This window comes from Mixophyes fleayi, chromosome 9 (assembly GCF_038048845.1).
Source record: "Mixophyes fleayi isolate aMixFle1 chromosome 9, aMixFle1.hap1, whole genome shotgun sequence".
NCBI classification, from domain to species: domain Eukaryota; kingdom Metazoa; phylum Chordata; class Amphibia; order Anura; family Limnodynastidae; genus Mixophyes; species Mixophyes fleayi.
This window is the reverse complement of record NC_134410.1, coordinates 74,965,398-74,988,071: the sequence shown is the minus strand read 5'-3', so window position 1 is coordinate 74,988,071 and position 22,674 is coordinate 74,965,398. Positions and strand designations below refer to the sequence as shown.

General features: G+C 42.6%; 1 protein-coding gene across 2 annotated transcripts in view; it reads left to right on the top strand.

Annotated features, from left to right (window-relative positions):
• The window catches only part of LOC142101633 (G-protein coupled receptor 83-like), a 105,107-nt gene extending 83,196 nt beyond the window's left edge, over positions 1–21,911 (top strand). Inside the window, exons 3-4 of one of the 2 annotated variants that reach the window (XM_075186041.1) lie at positions 13,842–13,975; positions 20,559–21,911. In XM_075186041.1, the coding sequence (XP_075042142.1) occupies positions 13,842–13,975; positions 20,559–21,177 (753 nt within the window). In that variant the 3' untranslated portion in view covers positions 21,178–21,911. Of the gene's footprint in view, positions 1–13,841; positions 13,976–20,555 lie in introns of both variants that reach the window. The other variant, XM_075186040.1, reaches the window with a different exon arrangement.
• The last annotated feature ends 763 nt before the right edge of the window (positions 21,912–22,674 follow it).

The following is a 22,674-nucleotide window of genomic DNA, read 5'->3' as shown; positions in this document are numbered from 1 at the left end:
GTTGCCAGCCTGGAGTTTACAAATAGGCGCAAACTCTTTGCATTTCTGAGAGAGCATAGCCGAGTAATCTTGGAAGATTAATATTTTGTTGTCTGCAATCAACAATTGTTTCATTCGTCTAAAGGCTCTTAAAATTCTCCCCTTATCTCTGAAGTCTAAGAATTTAGCAATTACTGGTCGAGGTCTGACAGAAGCATCCTCCCTGAGAGGGTCCAATCAGTGAGCTCTTTCTATGTGTGGGCTATCAATTTCGCCATGTATATTAAGGGCCACTGTTAAATGTTGCCTGAGATAGGAAAATAGGTCAGCGCCTTTTATCGTTTCTGGAATGCCAATGAATTGGAGATTATTTCTGCTGCTGCAGTTCTTTAGATCATCTAGTTTTTCTCGCATCTGAGACCATTGACGTGAGTGTTGCTCGGACCCATTATGCAATGCTAGATTATCTTCAGCGTCGCTAGTACACTGCTCCAGTGAGTTTATTCTAGCTGTGTTCTCTGAGATCTTGGCCAAAGCCACATCTAAGGTGGCCTGAATAGCCCCAAATTTTTGATCTATGATGTGAAGTAGAATATTTAGAATGCTTTTGCCGTATCTGAACTTGTGGGAATAGTAGATCCCAGGGAAGCGGACTGGTCCCCCTCCCCCGTGCCCCCCGAAGATAGGAGCGAGGAAGGATCCCTGCCCACCCCAGTTTTGTTCCTGCCCATTTTAACCTCATCGGGTTTATTATTTGTACGTTTAGACGAGTTTTTGCTACAATATTTATCCATGCTGTGATCAGCCGGAGAAATCTGTGAGACAACAATCCAAAACCTCACTGAGATACAAAATATCAGGAATCCCAGCAACCCGTGACTAAGATTAAGAATTGAACTCTCTCCTGTTACATTAAACTAATCACATGTAGAAGTAAGATTTACATCCTCAATTAAGAAAAGAAAAGGTGAATTAGATCTAGGCTAATTAAAGATCCAGTTATATGTAGGACTATCTCATCACCAAGTTATTTACCTAGCAGGCAAGTATAAGTGAAGTATATTAGAATCATCAAATTATCAACTTAAGCCTTCCCTCAAAGTTACAACAAAAATGTAGGTGCTACCGAGAAGATAGGAATGCAATACATGAGAGTAAACAGTGGAAATAGAAAAATCCAATAAGAAGTTAGGAACTGTAAAGTAAAACAAAGAATATAAAAGTTATCCTAAACATTATTATCCATAGTAACCTCAATAAAGAAAACCTGTTCCTCAGATTTCTCAAAAGCATTCAAATTTCAGTCCTTGCAAGAGTTGGTGAAGATGAAATTAAGTAGTAGTGAGTAATATAATCAGGTTTTCTGAAAGCTACGATCCAATCTGTCAGAGGATATCCTGTATTAACCGAGTTCTTCCGTGATCGATGAGTTGGCAGCAGCACTCTCATGAAGTAGGATTACAAGCGAGCTACCACACTAGGGTCAGGATTGCTGTGGTGATTATATATCTGTAGTCGGGGTACGTTGTTGTTAATATCCGGATCAGTCTCGTAGGATAAATGAGCCTGACAAATATATTCGTATGGCATTAAAATTTCAAACCCCTCTTAAGGGCAGCATCACTCCAACATCCAAAGATGTGCCAAGGAAATACGTCCCAAATTTCAACACTCCGCCGGAACGGCATCAAAGGGTAGTTGATCCCAACCAACTTTTGTGAGATACAATACTTTCAGTCCAGCATTGTAAAAAGCTATCTCCCAAGCCTCTCCACTCTAGCTCAAAGCGGCATCAGAGTCCAGCTTGTCGTAGTAGAGGAAGCAGTCACCTCAAACCTGGTCCAATTAAGGGTGAATGAGTCACCGCCCCTCTTTCCTCCAAATCTCAGCATCTCAGACAAAGGTAGAAGTGTTGCGTTAGAGCAATTTTCCTGGAGAGGGACTCCGCCTCCTGTCACAGCCGGCCCGCAAGAACTTCACCCTCCTTCCGCCCGATAAAGACACCCGCAGTCCAAATCCTGGATCTCACCACCGGACCCAGCCACGAGTTCTGTCACCACTCGGGGAACAGAGAGCAAGAGGCAGGTGACCGTAAGGTAGCAATGAGCACCACCACTTCGTCCACCTCTCCCGACACACTGGAAGGATGGACCCAAGGGGATCGCCAGAGCACCCGTTGCAGACCTTCTGCGACACTGTATCAGTCACCTCCGCTGATCAACATGTCCGAAGGCAGTTCACCCAACTCCCCGACCAGCTGCGCTCCTTCCTAGCACCAGGCGATAACAAAATATCTTCAATTCCGCACTAACTGCCCGCAGCTCCACAGAGATTTGACCGCTCCTGAAGGCTGCTAGGCCATGCCTCCCCCCCATGATTTTTACACATTTGACAGCTGCCGGGACCTCCGGCTGTATAGTCTGACAGTGTAACAGTGATGTATTTACTAAACACGCTGCCAGGAAGCAGCTTGTTGTATGTAGCGATTTTTAAAGCAAACCCGGGAGAGTTTGCTTAATCGCAGGTTCATACATTTGAGACTTGTATTGTTAGAGTGGCAAACAGTCGGGAGTTTGATCTCTATCGATTTTGGAAATAGCGATTTTGACAGAAACACAACGATTTTACATGGAATCTCAGCTTCATAAATAGTTTCAGAGTGATATAAAAAGTGTAACATTGATTTGAATAAACAGAACAGTTTCTTGAGACAACAATATATTGTGCTGTGTTTTTTTCTCTTCTCTGAATGCAGTAAAGTTTTCTCTGTTTGTGTATGGACTTAGTTTCAATCCACTGGTAGCCCTCTTTGGATTTGACACTAGTAAGTTTTTTTGCAAAACCCAACATCATTAAGTTGCCTTAAGGCTACAGTCTTATAAACAGTAATGTCTTGAATCACCAGCCCTCCTTTATCTGCTGAATTTTGTTATAATTGATGTATTGGGCATCAATCTTTCAGCGTTAATCTCTCAGTTCCTGAAAGATTAGTGTGTTTGTTTTTTCATTTAGACCATAACTGTAAAACCATCTAGGGGTAAATGTATGAATCTCCGGATTCTTCATCTCCGGCGTGTTCAGCCTCTTCAGCGCTTAAATTTAAAGCGGCGCTGCATTGTAAAGGGAAACTTCCCTTTACAATGCAGCACCGCATTAAATTTAAGCGCTGAAGAGGCTGAACACGCCGGAGATGAAGAATCCGGAGATTCATACATTTACCCCCTAGTGTTACTTCATGAAAACACTTGATGTTTGAACTTTTAGCATGCATTGGGACAAAAACTTCAGCCCCAAATTACCACTCTTATGCCTGATGTAAAATATTTATGTGATTCTGTTTTTTTCATTAAAATCCTCCCAAAACCAATATATTTAAAGATTGTTTCAATTTATTACTATGGCATAGCAACAGATATCGGAGATATCTGCTGCTGTCCCTGTATCTTAAAAAGCAAAAGTAGGTTTCTATTGCGACTGCTATTTTGCACAATATAACAAATTATGAAAAGCAAACATTTTCAGAACTTTTGCCTGATGGCTAATGCCATGTGAAGATGGCGTTAGCCATTGAAGCCTATGGGGAGCATTGCTGTAAATTAATCTTCGGATCTCTCACCACATCTTACCTGCTCTCCCCTCCAGTTACTATCACAAAGGTGGCCACTTTGCCATAGTGACCATAGAGAATATAGGTTTTCGTAGGAACAGCAGTTTTTCGTGACTGCTATTCCGTAAGAAGAATTTTGATAAATTGGCACAATCTTATAATTGTGATAAGGAATGAAAATGATTGAGTTTAAAAAACACGGTGCTTGGTAAATATGCCCCTAAATTTTCTATATTTGGAGTGACAATTTAGTTACATAATTCACAAAGTATGTTTAAACTAGGTTGGTTCCTCTCACCAAGGGTGATTTGAAAGAAAGCCAATTTGTTTTTCTTTTATTTATTTACTAGCAAAAATCTTTTGTGGCACAATGATCTGGTAAATCTGTTTTATTTGTAAAACAATTAAAAAATGTTGGTCTCAGAGGTTTGTAAATCTTTATTTAATAATTGTTCTATAGTCTGCATATTTCCTTGCTTGTCTGTAACTCAATTAAAATCTATGTTGTATAATAGCTACATTTTTGCATGTATCTATTTTTAACAATCTATTAGTGGAAGGTTGCTTCATTTTGTTAGGTAATTCAAGGCAAAATAGAGGCAGGAGAGAAGTTTAAACAACTGTGAATTTATTTTGAAATTGTAACTGATAATCAGACACACAGAAAACACTGCTTGCAACTGATTAATGACGAGAAAACAAAGTCTCTAGTAATGGTCGTCTCAGACAGCTGTAGTAATTAAAGCTCTTCAGGGACACTCTCAGTCTTAAGTACTTCAAGCAGTATAATAACAGTTATGATAGTAAATAATAGTACTCACAGAGGCCATCTTAGTAATGAAGGCTATCCAATATTTCCTGATCACCTGAAGGCAGCAAACATTAAAGCACAGTTGAGACACAAAAAAAAAGAGTCCCTTAGTGCACTATCAGTAGGCAGAGAGATGTAGAAAGATTCCTTCTCTAGCAGACAATTGTTTCATATAAACAGTTCTATGTTCAAACTGCAATACTCACACAAGAATTCAAAATAAGCTAGATGCCAAAAAGCTGAGAAATAATGCTAGCCAAGGTACAGAGGAGTCATAATCCACTTATCGGCTGACATCTTTACCTTTACAGTGTTACACCTACAAGAGTTAACTTACCACCATGAAATAAAGAAACAGAGACTTGTTTTGGCTAAAATGAAAAGTCAGAAATTTATTGAAAGATAAATATATATTGAGAAGAGGTGGCCAATATAAGCAGACTAATCAGCCCCCAGGCCACACCCATAAATTGTAATCTCTGTTCCAATAAATTGGACAGATCTAGTCGTTAAATGCCAATTTACCCCATTTGGCTCATTAGCTGAGGCCCGCCCGTCTAAGCGGAGCCATATAACCATGAAGGGTTATTCTCGCTAATTGCCCAACCCCTTTAGGGGAGAGTGCCTACCACGCCTTGAATGTGACCAAATTGGCCGCTGATTGGGCTGCTTACTGCCACAGCTAGGTTCCCGAAACTAGGAACCTAAACACGCCACCTACTGACCTCTCATAGCCAAACAAGGGAACTAAAAATCTGCTCCACAGAATAAGACAACCCAGTCTCCAACAAGTATACCCCATCTGATCTATAAAGATGCGTAAAACGGGCTCTGATGGACGGATAGCTGATAAACTCGCCCCCTACTTCCAGGAACATTTTCCTCACAGCCCTATTAACCTTCCCACGGGCCTTTTCAATACGAGCTGGTCTATCCGCTCCCCTCCAATTAATTCTAGGGATGATGTATAACTAAATGAGGTGGACTGCAGGCCAATGTAATTTAATTGCTTCAACATCCGCTTTAATACTTTCAATGAGTTCCAAACCTTTAAACTTACCCAAATCATTGCCCCCAAGGTGAATTATAAGTACAGAAGGGCGCCCAAATTTTACCTCAGAACCTTCAATAGCTACACTAAATACAGACCGCAGAAACCTATCCACCTAACTGACTTTGCCAGGGGATATTTGTACAAGTTATGAGCAGGGCCACTTTTACCAGCCCAAAAAAACGAATGAGTGGCCAACCAGTCAAATATTCTGGCCATCTTGCCGTGAACTTACAACATGGAATGAAATGCACATAAAACAATTGTCGCAAAGCACACATAGTAAATAAGGAAGAGGTACACTACAGTGGCACGCAACACAGGGTGACTCATGCGGAGGTAAAACTGGAAACCCTGGGGTGCCAAAAGCCAATCAGGCCCCCGAAGAAAAGAAAATGGAAAATCCCTCTGCGCCTCCTTTCAACAAGATAAGCAACGCATGTCATGGGCCAGCCTCACCAAATCGCATCAATTAAGCCTAAAGCGCAATAGATGACCAAACATACTTTCTAAAACACTTTGACTTCCACCTACCCAAATCCATAATAGACTGATCTAAAACACCCTCCTCAGCCACTACTGTAAATGCTCCTTTTCTAAAAGAATGAGTCCCATAATCTGCCGTATTCAAGCCTAGCTTAGCAACACACTTCTTAAAGACAGCTGAAAACTGGTACTTCGTAAGGGGGTATCCATCACGGTGCCTAAGCCAATTACAACTAGGGGCGGGGTCCATCTCTCTATACAATCTAGTTAGCTCAACTGGGCAAACTGCAATATCCCTATTGCTATGCAAGGTAATCCACCGCCCTCTACCCAACGGATCAGTCTTCAATCTATGTATCTTACAAGCTATGCTATCATTCTTAACCGCAACATTCTTGTGAAGTAACCCAGACCCAATTGCAAAACTAAAAGACACCACCAACTCACCTATGCTGAATGCACCGAAAAATGCCATTGGAAAGGCCAACCGAAACAAAGCAGCCTCAAACGCATAGTTAGCAACTACCGAAATAATATTGACAAGACCAGCCAACAATCCCTTATCAATAGGCCTACATCTGTCTTCCACCGCAGGGGAAATCCTTGCCCATCCCCTTAAGGCTTTTCAAACCAAAACATGCTTAGTAACATCCCGACTACCGTTCAACTGCAGAAAAAAGGAAATACCTGCCAGAGCCGAAACCATATAAGGCTTTGATTTCCCCGTACGAAAACAATGCCACACAAAAGACAGGATGCGCTGCTGATCAGTCTTACCTCCTGCCTCCCTTGATGAACAAAACCCTTCCCAGGATGACCAAGCCTCCTGGTATTTCTTCAAGGTGCCCTGCGCTACTGAATGTTTTGCAAATTCCTCTATACCGGCCTTATAATCTGGCAGACAAAATCAGGGCACGAAACACCATCATTAGCATCAGGGGCTAGCAAACGAAACTTCTGCCAGTCAAATCTAGACAAAACATCCGCAATCCCATTAGAAGACACAGGAACATGCCCTAAAGATAATGTTAAACGATAAGCATTTGTACACCAAATGTCTCAATAACCTCAAATCTGGAGGGGAGGTAGCCTTTTGATTATTGATAACATGCACCACCCCTATATAATCACACCAGAAGGTTATACTTCTTACCCCATAATTCCATTGCCCCAATAATTGGAACAATTCCAACAACAAAAGATTCCTTGTGAGACCTTCCTGCCACCAAGAAAGGAGCCACAATGCCACACACCACTACCCGTCCAGGTAAGCACCAAACCCAGACGAGCCAGCTGCATCCGTAAACAATTGAAGCTCGATATTATTGGTGGCAGGTGAAATCCACAAACAAACCCCATTGTAGCTCTCCAAAAACAAGCGCAACATAACCAAATCGTCCCTAATCTCCCTGGATATCCTTACCAGATAACAGGTTTTCGTAACTCCAACTGTAGCTCTCTCAAACGTCCGACAAAAAACCCTACCCATGGGGATAACACGACAAGCAAAATTAAGCAGACCAAGCAGCGATTGAACTTGCTTTAACTGTACCTTACCCTCACCCTGAAACGAGTCAATCACACCCCTCAACTTTCTCCGTGGGAAGCCTACAACACCCCGCTCTAGTGTCAATTTCGATACCCAGGTATGAAAATTTCTCTGTTGGACCTTCCGACTTGTCCGCTGCCACTGGAACTCTCATAACCCTAAACAATGACCGAGCGGAAAACAACAAATCCTGACACACCATGGACCCACTATGCCCAATGAACAAGAAATCATCCAGGTAATGGGGCACACCCTGATGACCCGACCCAGTGACCAATGAAGAAAACTGCTAAGACACTCAAAGAATGCACAAGACACCGCACAATCCATCGGCAAACATTTATCAACATAATAACCCGGCAAACGAAAACCCATGTATCTTAAGGAAGATGGATGCAAAGGCAAAAGCCTGAATGCCGACTCAATATCAAGTTTCGCCAGTAACGCACCAGGAGCTATCAACAAGGCGTCATCAAAGGATTAATACAGCACAGAGCACTCAGATTCTGCAATCGCATCATTCACAGACTTACCATGCGGGTAAGACAGATGCTGTATTAGCCTAAATTTACCCACTTCCTTCTTCGGTACCACACCCACTGGGGAAATGACCAAACCCTGAATTGGAGGGTTAGCAAAGGAACCACACATTCTACCCAACCTCCTTATTCACTTTCTCTTGCACAATCAACGGCAACTCCAGAGCTGATTTCAGATTCTTGGGGGAACCAGCATGCACTGTTCCACTTACAGGCAATTTAAAGCCATACCTAAAACCATCCCATAGAAACTCTGAGGCCGACCTATTGGGGTACCAACCCAGCCATTTACCTAGCTCCTACAACACAATTTGAGAAAAAGCCTTAACGCGCAGGAGCTCCTGCGGTGGGTCTGTCAGTGGTAGTTGGACTGCTCCTCTTAGGGCATTCTCTTCTGGGATGCCCAGCTCCACACGAGGCACAGGCATACTTGAACCTACAGGCCGCACCTCTGTCACAATGACCTCTGTTGTAGGCAAAACATTTACCCTGATAGGGGTGGCCCAATCTATTCGGGAGTTGCCTCTGCCTCATCACACTTGCATCACTCACTCCCCACTTAGGCTGAGTAACCTCTAACCACATCTCCATGTCCTTACACGCCAAATCCATCACCAATAAACCATCCTGCTTCCTGCGAAATGCATCGTCATATCGCCTCCACATGTTACCTCTAAAGAGATACTTGATAACGTTCATGTGCTGCTCATGTAACAAACCGCAAACACCAGGAAACCCTCCAACCAATTGGAAAAACTTCTATAAGCCTCCTCACCCACGCCAGAGCGTGACCTTGCTGCTGCCAAAGCATTCTTACCCTTGTTAGTGATGGCAATTATATCCACAAATCGGCCCGTGCGTATCTTTCCACGCACCCTGTTTCTGTCACGCAGGACGGCTGTATTGGAACAGCGCACCACATCATCACCCGTCTTCCTGCCCCTGGAGCTGTCACTCTCAAACTCCGCCCGCCGGCGGATACCACCCAACTTCCTCTCCAGCAGCCTTAATAACCTTGTGTCCGAACTTCTGGACCCAGCTGGAACCTCACTCCCAGAGGAAGAAGAGCCTGAATCAGAGCTCACACCCGACACCCTACTGGCATGCTCACCAACTGCCTCACGGCCACCACCGACCACTCTTGATGATGGTCCAACCGCGGCCTTAGAAGGAGCTTCCACACAAAAAGTGCGCCTGGACCCCCGGCCTGATGCCATATGCCTGGCCAAACCTGAAGAGGAGGAAACAGAAAGAGAGCCCAATGGACCAAGAGCTGTGGTCCCTGCAAGCAATGACAGATTTGAATTATGTTCTAACAAACTAGGCTCAGCAACCACAACCGGACCATCTTGCTGAAACGGATTAACTAAATTAGAGGTAACCGTGCAGGGAGTGAATCTTTAACCTGCCAGGGAGGACACATGACCCTGACCTGAACCTGGACCCCCAGCCACCATCTGCACGTTGCGAGTACCCAATGGCACTGAAGGGGCTAACGAAGATGTCTGCGTGCATTCAGACCCTGAAATGACCGAGGAAAGCGCATTTGTGGAAGTAAAGGCATTTGTGGCTAAACCGTAAATACTGGGACAGGTAGGAACAGAAAAGTAGGGACCATAAGCAGTGGAGGGGGGGATAACAAGTAGGAAGCCCGAGGGTAGGGCATAAAATTGTGTAAGGAAAAGGATGGAGCCTTTCGCTATGCGGGGCCCAGCCGGAACTACTGCTCTGCCATTGGAAGGAGGGATGAGAGAAGACCGGGTAGGGCATGTGACTAGGACCCTGACCTGCAGACCAAGGAGGAAGATGCCCAGCAAAAGCTGGGCAGGAAGTGGCTGGGTGCCCTGGAAGAAATTTTGTGGGAAACTGTACGGCCGAGCCGCCGACTATCACCGGCGGTAAACCGGGGGGGGGGGATGTGGACACCCTCCGGTGCAGAGACTGGGACCCCCATTGCAAGGGGCCGAGGTGCCTGGGGGGGCAACATTCATTGGGGGGAAAGAGGGCAGAGATAAAGAGGAGGAAAGGGGAATGGAGTAATGGGGGAGGGATGGGGAAAAAGTGGAAAAAGAGACAGGGTGGGGAAAGCTGAACCTAAAGTGCAGGGGAGAGTGGAAGAAAAATGTTGCTGTAGGGAGGGTGAGTTATACAGAGACTGGCAAGAGCTAGGAACATTGGAGGACCTGCATGAGGGTAAAGGGCTTACTGACCTATGGGAAACAGAAATGGATGTGTTACCTGAACCCATGCCCTGTGCCCCTAACTCTACGGGCACAGGATGGGACACAGGGGAGGTAAAAGGGGGGTTAGGCAGGGCAGAGCGGGTGATGGTGTTTATTACTGTGCCCCCTGTGAATACTGTTTCTCCCCCCCCTGCCATGCTGACTGACTGGCGCTCGAGGGGGGGGATAAAATAAGCCCCCGAAACATTGGTGGCAACAGAGGAAATCGCACCTAAGATGGCCGCCGCAGCCCCTGTGTCAGACCACGCATGCGCAGAAACCTTTCCAGGATGCGGCAGACCCCCCCCCCACTTCACCAATACTCGGCCAGCTAGACGGGGCGGAGGACCCTGCCAGCGGCAAGTCCTGCATCTGGGCTCGCCACTTAGCACCAGCTGGGGGGACATGAGTAGCCTCTAAGAAGCGGAGTGGGGGGACCCGGACCCTCTTTGCTTGCGGCATGCCAGAAAGAGCGGGGGGGGGGCAGATTATACAAGAGGGGTAAAATAAAAGGAGGATGTGAAAGAAAAAAGGGGAAAAGGGAATAAAAGGGGATGGGGAAAGAAAAGCAAGAAAGGATGAATAAGGGGAATGAAAACGGAGGGGTGAAAGGAAAGAAAGTAAAAACAGAGAGACAAGCAACACTGAGAAAGGAGATTAAATGTAACTACAAACTAAACAATGGAAAACACTTATATACACACAATATATACTCACTAGATCAGCAGAGCAGGATATACTCGCCAGCAACTCTCCAGACGGTAAGAGGAAGTTAACTGCTCATTCCTGAACCTTATCCTCCTTCCCAGCTATAATCCTTCCCCCTATGTTCACCGATTGGCTGACTCTCATCCCATTCCACCCAGCAAAGTTAACTCTTGCTATATCCAATGCTTTCTCTTACATGCACCCTCAGCGTTTATGTTACTTTGGGCTAATCCCAGCCCTCTGTTATCCAATTTTAAGGAGAAACCTGTAACTAACGAATCTCAGAGAGCAGGCTGTTCAGGAGTCCAGAGTAACTTCTATCACTGACAAAGATTGAATAGGACAAGAGGGGTTTAAAACTTCAACGATCCAATCAGGTCAGTAGACAAACATACCTTAAATTATTGAGACTGGTGTGAAATGACCCATGCTCACCACAGCTGAAGAGATAATGACACCACACACAGTCACTAATTCATGCTCACCAGAGTTAAAGAGGCATTCCAAATATTCTAACCTTCTTTAAAAAAGATGTCAACTTAATTTAAACTTTCCATGCAAACTTGAATAGGGTACCTTGATATCCACACTAACAAGAACTGTGGCAGATTATTTTTCTTAGAAAGATGATTTGCGTACATACATATTTTAAACATTTTGTTCTATTTATCATATAATTATTGGGATCCAAAGATGACAATTGTCAAATACAAATTTTGAAGAATACAGACCCCATTCACTGGTATTGGCTCCAATTGACTTGTAGTTAGTGGAGAATATGAAACAATTTGCTGTCTATTTGTTAATAATAAATACCCACATTATTTTGTACTTAGCTCTCACCAATTGTGAAATTGTGCTAACTGCATCATTAAACATCTTATCTGAGCTATAATTATTAAGGTTTCTCTATTGTTGTGAACTCTTTTTGGCTGCTCTGAGATAACAGCAGGAACGGATTCAGAGCACTGTCAACCTATAACAGTCCCCATTAATAAACATTTTTTAATAAAATGTTATATGTTTATGTCTGTGTGTGGGGTGGGGGGGGCATGTAAAGGTGGTAGATGGGCTTTTAGGACTCCAGGGCTGTTAAACAAGGCATGGGTCTCTGTACATCCCAGCTTTGTCTTATTTCATTGTTGGGTTGAGGTGAGGTGCACAGGATGCCTTATGCAGTCTTCATAGAATCAATTGATTTTGCATTGAATAAGCATTAGTAAGTTTTAACAAGGAGGAATTATCTTTCTTTTTCACAGATGTATAGACTTATCTGAACTGGTCTCTCATTTACTTACAGAGATTAGAATGAGTATACCTATAAGAGACCTTGTTACTACTCCATTCCCTTTTAAGCGTAACTTGGTTGTCCCTACAGTATGAGTATTTCAAAGGTTCAATTCCTCAGTTCTAGGCTAGAGCCAGATCTTTTTGCCACTTACTACCTGGAACCAAGATAGGACAGGCTAGGGCTATTACTTTCCTCGATTATGCCAACCTGCTCAAACTTTCTACAATGGGTTAATATTTTCTACATGGGGGACACAGGTAGACCTTTCACCATGGCTCTACAGTGGGACTGGATGAGGGCCAGATAATTGTTCATTTGCCTTGGAACATTGAGAAACTGAGCTGGGATCATTACTTTAGTGAACCTAGGATGATGGGGAATATGCAGTTAATATACTGGCTATAAGTTTCACTCCATTGCCAACTGGTCCATTGGAATTAAGAAAACATTAGACTGGGACAAATTTCATTTGGCTTTCTCCCACCCCCCAGTTCTACAGAAGGGGCCTGATTCATTAAGGATCTTAACTTAAGAAACTTCTTATTTAAGTCTCTTGGACAAAACCATGTTACAATGCAAGGGGTGCAAATTAGTATTCTGGGGCCTGATTCATTAAGGTTCTTAAATGTAGAGGATTCTCATTTCAGTCTCCTGGACAAACCCATGTTACAATGGAAGGGGTGCAAATAAGTGTTCTGTTTTACACATAAGTTAAATACTGACTGTTTTTTCATGTAACACACAAATATCAACTTTAAATTTCAGTGTACAAATAAGCTATCAAATATTTGTGTGTTACATGAAAAAACAGGCAGTATTTAACTTATGTGTAAAACAGAACACTTATTTGCACCCCTTCCATTGTAACATGGTTTTGTCCAGGAGACTGAAATGAGAATCCTCTTCATTTGAGATCCTTAATGAATCAGGCCCCTGGTTTGCACATAAGTTAAATACTGACTGTTTTTTCATGTAGCACACAAATACTTGATAGCTTATTTGTACACTGAAAGTTGATATTTGTGTGCTACATGAAAAAACAGTCAGTATTTATCTTATGTGCAAAACAGAATACTAATTTACACCCCTTGCATTGTAACATGGTTTTGTCCAGGAGACTTAAATAAGAAGTTTCTTAAGTTAAGATCCTTAATGAATCAGGCCCAACATGCTGCAGATAGGAATAAAAATCTATTGTGTGACTGCACTGAAAAGGGAGACTTTCAATCCAGAAAAAAATGCATAATTTGTGCTTGAATATAGCCTCCACTGCTGAGAATAAAGCCTAGTGTGCAGGTCATTGTTTAAATCAAGAGTCGGCCAATTTCAAGGACATGACACTTCTACTCCTTCTGCCGACACTGCCATTATTCAGTCTGTTAAAGAACAATAATTATACACTTCTTTTAAAATATGGCAACATGTGGAAAATTCAGTTTTAAGACAATGGGTATATATTGTTTTTTTCCATTTGTCTCGTTTTAAAGAGCCCAACTATCTAAGCAATTTTGAAAACATGCAGTTATAACACATTGTTTAATGAAATCTGACACTTTGATGTAGCCAATGCACTATAAAATATATATCTCGTGTTTTAGGTTATTATGCACCCACTGAAACCCAGGATGTCCACGGTAAAGGGAATAATCTGTATTATTGTGATTTGGATCATGGCAAGTGGATTCTCATTACCACATGCTGTCTATCAGAAGCTAGAACAGTTTTATATTGGGTAAGTTTGCCAAGTCTTGTTTATCTTCTTTCAAAAGCAAAACCAGTTTCAACTAACTTCATATTGAATGGCTTTTAAATCAGCATGGTAATTCTGTACCCTGGAATTGCTAACATTCTTTCTGAAACCACCAAAACAACTGCAAAATTTACAAAAAAAAACAATGACCAAACCTAACTGTAAATAGGTAAATGTTATCAGTTGCCTATATATAGTAGGATCAGTCATTTTGTTGACTGTACAAACATGTTTGAGAATGAAGTCACATCATGGTACAATGGTTCTACTGGTACATTAATATTGCACATAAAAAGTTGTATTTTCTGAGCCTCAATTAACAAATCACAAAATGCCCAAGGTGCAGTGCAGTATTTTTGGGGGGATGTTGTAATATATGCTGGTGCCCGTAGAGATGAAAAAAAGGGATTTAATATTGATGAATGGCATTATTGAAACTAGACAAAGTGGCTATTTTCTAGGGGGCTACATGCTTTGCAGAAGGCTACTCTGCAAGAACACTTTTATTTTGCACCTGCTGACGGAGAAGTAAAAGTCTCCATATCTCCCGGGGAACTAAATCAAACCAGCAGCAAAGTCAGGCCATAAGGAATGCATACAAGCCAGGTGTCAGGATCTGCCTAAAGCCCTCTGCATTGCATGCAGCTTGCATTGGCAGCTCCTGCCACCTGGACCTTGGACTTTTATGTATTATCTGCAATGCCTCTGTTCACCAGAGGTGCTGCTATTATGCCTTCCCTTTCATCACTAGGGGTTAACTTGTTGCACTAATTATCTCTTGCACCTGGATGTCTCTCTATTTATACCCGTCAGTCCCAGTATACCTTGCTAGTCATTGTTGTTGTTGCTGTTGTATGTTGCTGTGCTGTACCCTGCTGTGCTCCTGGTTCACCTGTTTCCTGGGATTTTTTCATATTACCTGTTCACCTGCATCAACCGTGTTCCTGGTATTTGCTTTCTGCATCTCCCTGCAATCCTTATTCTATATCTACACCATACGGTTTGTACCACACTGCAATAAACATTGTGGGCTAGATTTACTAAGCTGCGGGTTTGAAAAGTGGGGATGTTGCCTATAGCAACCAATTAGATTCTAGCTTTCATTTATTTAGTACCTTCTTCAAAATGAAAGCTAGAATCTGATTGGTTGCTATAGGCAACATCCCCACTTTTTCAAACCTGCAGCTTAGTAAATCTAGCCCTGTGTGTTTCACCATAATCCGGGCTCCTTAGCTGTGATTTCTGCATTAAAGTGTAACAGTATCACCAGCCCAGAAAACAGCTTTGAAGCCGTGTTATAATTTCTGCTTCAGATTTTTATTCCTTGGACTTTTCCTGCAATTGTTTTCATTTGCTTTCTCCTGAAACATGTCTGCCTTCCTCAACTACAGAATCTACAAGCAGATATAATTTTATTACGATCTCAGCTGACTCAGTTTTCTGCCTTACTTATGGACCCATTCAGGAGACTATCATATTTTGATTCTCACAATTCAAATACTGTTGATTTGCTTCAACCAACCTTCTTTGCTGCTGAATCATTGCAAACATCATCTCTTGATAGTTCTACTACAAATATACTGTTTACCAAGAACTATGAAACAAACTCCAGGATCACAGGTAGTCCACGCCCCCATCTGATCGATGAGGAGTGGTCTCTACTATGCCAGTAATATACACTTTTTACAAGACTGTCCTCTCTGCAGGCCACGACAGCCTACAGAACCATCTTCTGTTTGTTCCCCTCCTCATTCTGGATTTGTTTGCATTTCACTTTCTGTTCCCACATTGCAGGCTGTTCTGCTCCCTGGGATGAGCCCTTGCCTACCAGTTCCAGCCGCCTGTCCTGTGGCACCAGTTCCAGCCCCCTGCCCTAATTTGCCAGTTCCAGCCGCCTGCCCTGAGGCGCCAGTTCCAGCCACCTGCTCTGAGGTGCCAGTTCCAGTGGCCTGTCCAGAGTTGTCAGCCTCTGCCTCCAGTTCCAAGGTGCCAGCCTCTGCCTCCAGTTCCGTGGTGCAGCCTCTGCCTCCAGTTCTGAGGTGCCAGCCTCTGCCTCCAGTTCTGAGGCGCCAGCCTCTGCCTCCAGTTCTGAGGTGCCATCTAATTCCAAGGTGTCATGCTCTGCCTCCAGTTCCAGCCTCTGCTTCCTGGATTTGTTTGCGCTTCACTTCCTGTTCCCACATTACAGCCTGTTCTGCTCCCTGAGATAAGACCTAGCCCACCAGTTCCATCCGCTTGTCCTGTGGCGCCAGTTCCAGCCACCTGCTCTGTGGCTCCAGTTCCAGCTGCCTGCCCAGAGGCATCAGCTCCTGTCGCTTGTCTAGAGGTGTCAGTTCCAATCACCTGTCCTGAGGTACCAGCCTCTGCCTCCAGTTCCGAGGTGCCATCCAGTTCAGAGGTGCCAGCCTCTGTCTCCAGCTCTGAAGTGCCAGCCTCTGCCTCAAGTTCTGTGGTGCCTGCCTCCGCCTCCAATTCTGAGTCTCCGGCCTCTACCTCCGGTCTCGAGTCTCCAGTCAATGCCTCCGGTCTCGAGTCTCCAGCCTCTGCCTCTAGTTCCAAGCTGCTAACCTCTGACTCCAGTTGAAAACTGCCAGCATCTGTCTCCAGTCCCAAGTCTCCGGCTTCTGTCTCCAGTCCCGAGTCACCGGTTTCTGTCTCCGTTCCAGAAACATTGTCTGCTTCTGAGAGGGTACTGCCCTTGCAACCTGCTCCAGAGGGGGGTGCCGCCCTTCCAGCCTGTTTTCGAGAGGGCGCTGCTCCTACAGCCTGCTCCAGAGAGGGCTCTGTACCTCCAGTCCACTACAGAAACATTTGGTTCAGCCCAAGTTGCCGCTTAATTCAGTTCAGCACGAGTTGCTTCCTAAGTCGGTTCAGCGCAAGTTGACACTTAATTTGGTTCAGCCTGAGTTGACACTTAGTGCTGTCCACTCTGAGGCTTCTCATACTGCTGTCCTCTCTGAGGCTTCTTACAGTGCTGTCCAGTCGGGCCACCTGCCAAGTCGTCCGCCCAGTCCGGTCCTCCTGCCAAGTTGTGCGCCCAGTCCGGTCCTCCTGCCAAGTCATCCGCCCAGTCTGGTCCTCCTGCCAAATCGGCCTCCCAGTCCGGACCTCATGCCAAGTCGTCCGCCCAATCCGGGCCGCCGGCCAAGTCGTCCACTCAATCCGGGCCTCCGGCCAAGTCATCTGCCCAATCCCGACCTCTGGCCAAGTCGTCCGCCAAGTCTGCCAAGTCCGAACTGTCTCCAGCCAAGGGTGCCAAATCTGAGCCGTCACCTTTCTTTGAGGGGCACCTTTCCCAACTTAGTGCCCTTCTTAGGTTTTAAGCTTCGCATATTCCCTCCGTACCTAGCTATGTTAATGACCCTAAGAGACAGGTACTGTTTCTAATATCAAATTTTAAAGGGGAAGCTTTGTAATAAGTAAACCCATTTATTTGAGATGGATCATCCTATCCTATCGGACTTGCAATCCTTTACTAAGGCACTAATCAGCAAGTTTGCAATATCTCCCGCTATGCCATCTTGCGGTGGCCTCTGTACATTCGGCAATACCACCTATCTCATCGGGCAAAGAGGTACCACTATGCTTCACCCAATTGGTACAGGCCGTGTGAGGAATTTATATGTTCTCCCTGTGTATGCGTGGATTTCCTCCGGGTGCTCAGGTTTCCTCCCACCCTCCAAAAACATATAGTATAGAGGAGCCCAACACAGTAGTAGACCAGAGCAGCACAGAGCAGCGCAGACAGGGCACTACAAGGGACAGCAAAGAAAAACAGGCAGCTATAGGAGACAGTGGAGGAGAATAAAAACAAGAGAAGAAGAAACATGAGAAATTGAACAGGAGACACAAGCTAAGGTAAAACCATAAAACCTTCGGGCACCAACAGCCAATCAGACTTACTTGTAGAGTAAAAATTAGGCTAAATCTGTTTGCGCCCTCACTTCCAATAGCAACAAGTGACCAAAGTCCTGTGTTATCCGAAAGTAGAAAGAGTGGAAAGGAAGAAAGCATAGTGGAGAAACCACACAAACATAAAACAAGAGACTTTAACTGCTGCTATTTTAGGATGCATTGCATTGCTGACCCATCAATCATTGCGGATGTGGCCTCACCAATTTAGAAATAATAAAGCAAAATATAGTTATGGGGTAGTGCTCCCTAGACAAGGGGATGCTGCCACAAACTTTAAAGGGGTTGTCTTATATCCCCTTGAAATTCTGAGTTCAATAGTTTTCAAGGGAAAAGGTGCAGTGGGAAGGAAAAGAGACTATGAGGGATTGTGATGATGAATGTAAATAGTGAAAGTAGGCGTTGATAAAAATCACTTTCTGTATGTTACTAACAAATTTAGGATTGGTTTCACTTTAAACAATTGGTTTAGGTGACTGACAGCACCTATTATATCTTCTGAGTAACACTCCCTCTTATTGTATTCGGTTAAAACAATTATTTCAGATATACCTCAAAGAATGAATTAATCTATTTTATACAAGGACCTTGCTTCATAATAACACCAAAATGAATTGAATAATAAACATCCGCTGATTGATGGAGTGAATAATGTCAATAAACAGATATGATTCTTGTTCCTCTAAATCCCTGGAATCAATAATGTTCCATATAGACCAGTTAATTAGTCCAATTTCCTCTAATACAGCCTCTAAATACAATGATCACTTGATTCATTGTGCTTTAGTTTTCCTCCGTTCCTCCATTTGCAGCTTATATTCAAAACAAAGAGAAGGGGAGAAAGACCATAGTGTAGTTTCATTACAAAAAATATATTTTAGTATCAAGGATTAAAAACACTCACATTTTGATACAGAGCATCGTGCATTGTATAGGTTTCCTGAAGAAACATGTAGGGATGCATGAAAATCACAAACATCGCTCTGACATCACTGGGACTCCCTGTCAGCAGGCTGCAGGTGCAGTTTCAAAAACCACATTCGGCTCATTAGATACTGTATATCTGTATCAATGACAAAGTATTCACTTAGAAAGTAATAGAAAAGTCCTGTCCCACACAGATGAAGATAGATTAACAGATACAGATTTTTGGCCCATATAAAGCTGAGCTATGTTGTCCCTTCACATTGTAGTTAAAACAACATGTTTGCTCCACTGTGTTTGTAGTGTAATCAGTCTGAACAGGCCTGCTGGCAAAGAAAAAAAGTTAATATGCCAACATGTACTTTACACGTCCTGAGAATACTTGGCCAGTTTAGTTGAAGGAAGACCATAATCGAGATGATAGCGCCATTGTGCCTTAGGTAATAATTTGGTACTACCTTTAAGAAAAAGATAATCTGTTTCACTGGGTAACCAGAGGTCACCTAGAATATATATTAAATCCCCTGAGGATTACAGTTAGGGAATGTATTTTAGAGATTATCTGTCTCCCTTTTCAACACAGATTGCTCAAATTGGTCCTATTTTAATCCTGTTTTTGGAGTATTGTTTAATTAATTGGACATCTGTGTAAAATCGTGTTATTGATCACTCCTTCAAAAGACCTCTCAGGAATAACATAGTACAATTGTAGATCTGTAACCACAACAGATTGATACTTGATCATCTACAACGTGTCCCTTAAATAAAGTGGCCCTTGTTGGAACAGTATACTAGTATAGCCCTTGTTGCTAGGGTATTAAAGAATAGTGTAATACATACATTCATGCAAGAGAACCCCACATATCCCTAATAAACAAACAAGGATGAGGCTGGGTGGAGTTACCCACAATCAACACCGTATGCTATATGTAAAATTATAATGCAATAACTTCTAGGCCAAGGAATAAGTATGCCTCTAAAGCCTGTGTACCTAATAGGTTAGCATGGTAAGAAGACGCTCCTCTCCAAACCTTTAAGCAACATCACTTTGATAGCAGCTCCTACATAACATCTCGCAGCCCTTCCTTATAGCAGACCCCATCCGTATGAACTTCATCCCTTAGATTGTACGCTCCTGTGAGCAGGGCCATCTCTCCTCCTGTTTCCACCACTTCTAACTCTGCTCTCCAGCTACTTAGCCCTCCTCCTCAAAGGTCCTCCACCCCATGTCCACTTTCGCTACCTCCTCCCCCCTGGGGGTCTCCCTGTCTTCTGCGCCCCCCTTCTTGGGCCCCGTCGTTTTCGGATCCTCCCTCCCCCTTCCCCGCCCTCTCTAGCTGTGCATTGAGCGTACTGAGTTGCTGTGTTTATTGTACTGTGCTGTCTCCCATTGTATTGTGATTTTGTTTGTCTCTGTACGGCGCTGCGGATGCCTTGTAGCGCCTTATAAATAAATATTAATAATAATAATAATAATAGTTAAAAGAAAACCTACACATTCAGCAAACCCTTTGCCCAATTTTTCTACCAGTTGGAAGATTTTATGGACAAGGTGTTGGGCATACAAATAATGCCCTCTAACTGAATAGAATATACTCATGTTTTTAAGTTTCATTACCTGACATTATGTATTGATTGTAGTCTGCTCAAAATCTTTAACAAATGGTTTATACTAAAGGAAAATTTATACTTTGTCCACTCTTAATCTATTCTCTTCTATTCACAGAAGCACTGTGCGGATGGTCTGTCTTCCAAATTTTCCATATCCTGCTGACCTCTTCTGGAAGTATCTAGACTTGGCCTCCTTTGTACTTCTGTATGTACTACCTTTGATTGTAATTTCTATTACCTATACCATGATTGCAAAGAAACTCTGGCTAAGGAATGCCATAGGTGATATTACCATGGAACAATACTATGCCCATAGACGAAAGAAAAAGATGACCCTCAAAATGTTGATGCTGGTAGTTGTGGTCTTTGCTGTCTGTTGGTTCCCACTGAACTGTTATCTTGTCCTGATGTCCAGCAAAGTCATCAACAGCAATAATGCTTTATACTTTGCTTTTCACTGGTTTGCCATGAGCAGCACCTGCTACAACCCATTTATCTACTGCTGGCTGAATGAAAGCTTCCGCTCAGAACTTAAAGCACTGTTATGTGTGTGCAGGAGGAGAAGCCCAGCTCAAAGCCATGTTTTACAATCCATCTCACCCCACTTTAGGCATGCCTGGGCTGAAAACTGTAACTTTAAACAAGGTATCAGTCCCCAGACTGCATGCTATCCTACAAATGTTAACTCAGCGAGGACCGACATCTCAAATGTGGAGCCCATTGTTACAGTCAGCTGAAGACATTTTGATGCCAATGCAGTCAATTTCTGTCGTCAAAGGAACCAATAAGTAGTTTTTTAAGTGTTTATTCTAAGAGACCTATCTGAAGAATCAAAATACATTATTTATGTACCTACAATTTTCATAGGACAGTATAAATTGGTATTTATTTACAATTAAAGCTATAAGCCATTAGTAAGATAATTTAGTAGGTATTTGCCAGACAGAGAATTTGACATAATTTCAAAATTATTGCATTTATCATTAAACTTTCTTACATTGCTAAAATTAGCAGAAACATTGAAGATACAAGTAACTATATGCTTATAGACAAAGAGAGGGTTTTGACCATTGGAGAACAGGTAATCACACAGATTATGGTGCAAAATAGCAGTAGAGAATATACTGCCAATTTTAAATTTTGCTTGAAATGTAACAAAACAATAATATGATTCATGCATAAATTTAATCAGCTTGCATCAAAAATCCTAGTCATCAGAGAACCTTAACAGTGCATGTTTTCCATATGTCTTGGCTTGAGCAAAAGACTACAACCAGACAAAACTGCATTTCAAATTTTGGGCTGACAGGCAAAAGGAGGTACACTGACCAGCTGATTGGCAATTGTTAGTTCAAAACCTAGCAGAAAAGTAAAATTCTAAAGGCTATATTATAAAATACCATAATCGTTCAGAAAAAAAAATGAAAATATCTCCAGTAGTCAGCTAGTATTAGTGTTTATATATACATATATATATATATATATATATATATATATATAAAATATATATCTATATATATCTATATCTATCTATATATGTCTATATATATATATATATATATATATACACACACACACAAATTATTCATTATTTTTAAATCAGTGCTCTGATAACGGTATGAATATATTTAATTGAATATTTCATCATTTATGGTCGTGTTTATTGGTGATGTCAATTACCCAGGAAGGTTGTTTTTACTTTAATAAAATTATATTAATATCTATATAGACTTATAATTGTATTCGTGAATAATTGAATTGAAAGGAGAGTTATCTCAGCAAGGTGGTATATTGTCTTTAATGTTTTATTTGTCAGGATAGCAGACAAGTTTTTACAACAAGCGATCTCTAGTGCTAGAGATCCTTGATGATCTCTAGCACCAATCTAACATAATTCCACTCAAGCGGTTAGCTTGTTCAAAATTGATCATACACCTCACAAAAAACACCAGTGTTTTAAACCCTAAGCTCCTCCTCAGCTCTACGGGTCTCAGCACTGTACATACAGAGTCACTTCAGAACAGTGAGTATAATACGGAATTGTCCCTTGCTGCACTAAAACCTCGAGATTTGTACATGTTGTTTTGGGAAAATTGTGACTCTTAAGAAATGAGAGACTTAGCTCTGCTTTTGTGATAAGCAACCAGTTACAAAACAATATTGATGTGGTTGCTCAGATTTAAATCTGCTTAATGGAGGAACAAAAATCCTAAATGATCACAAACGAAGTTTGA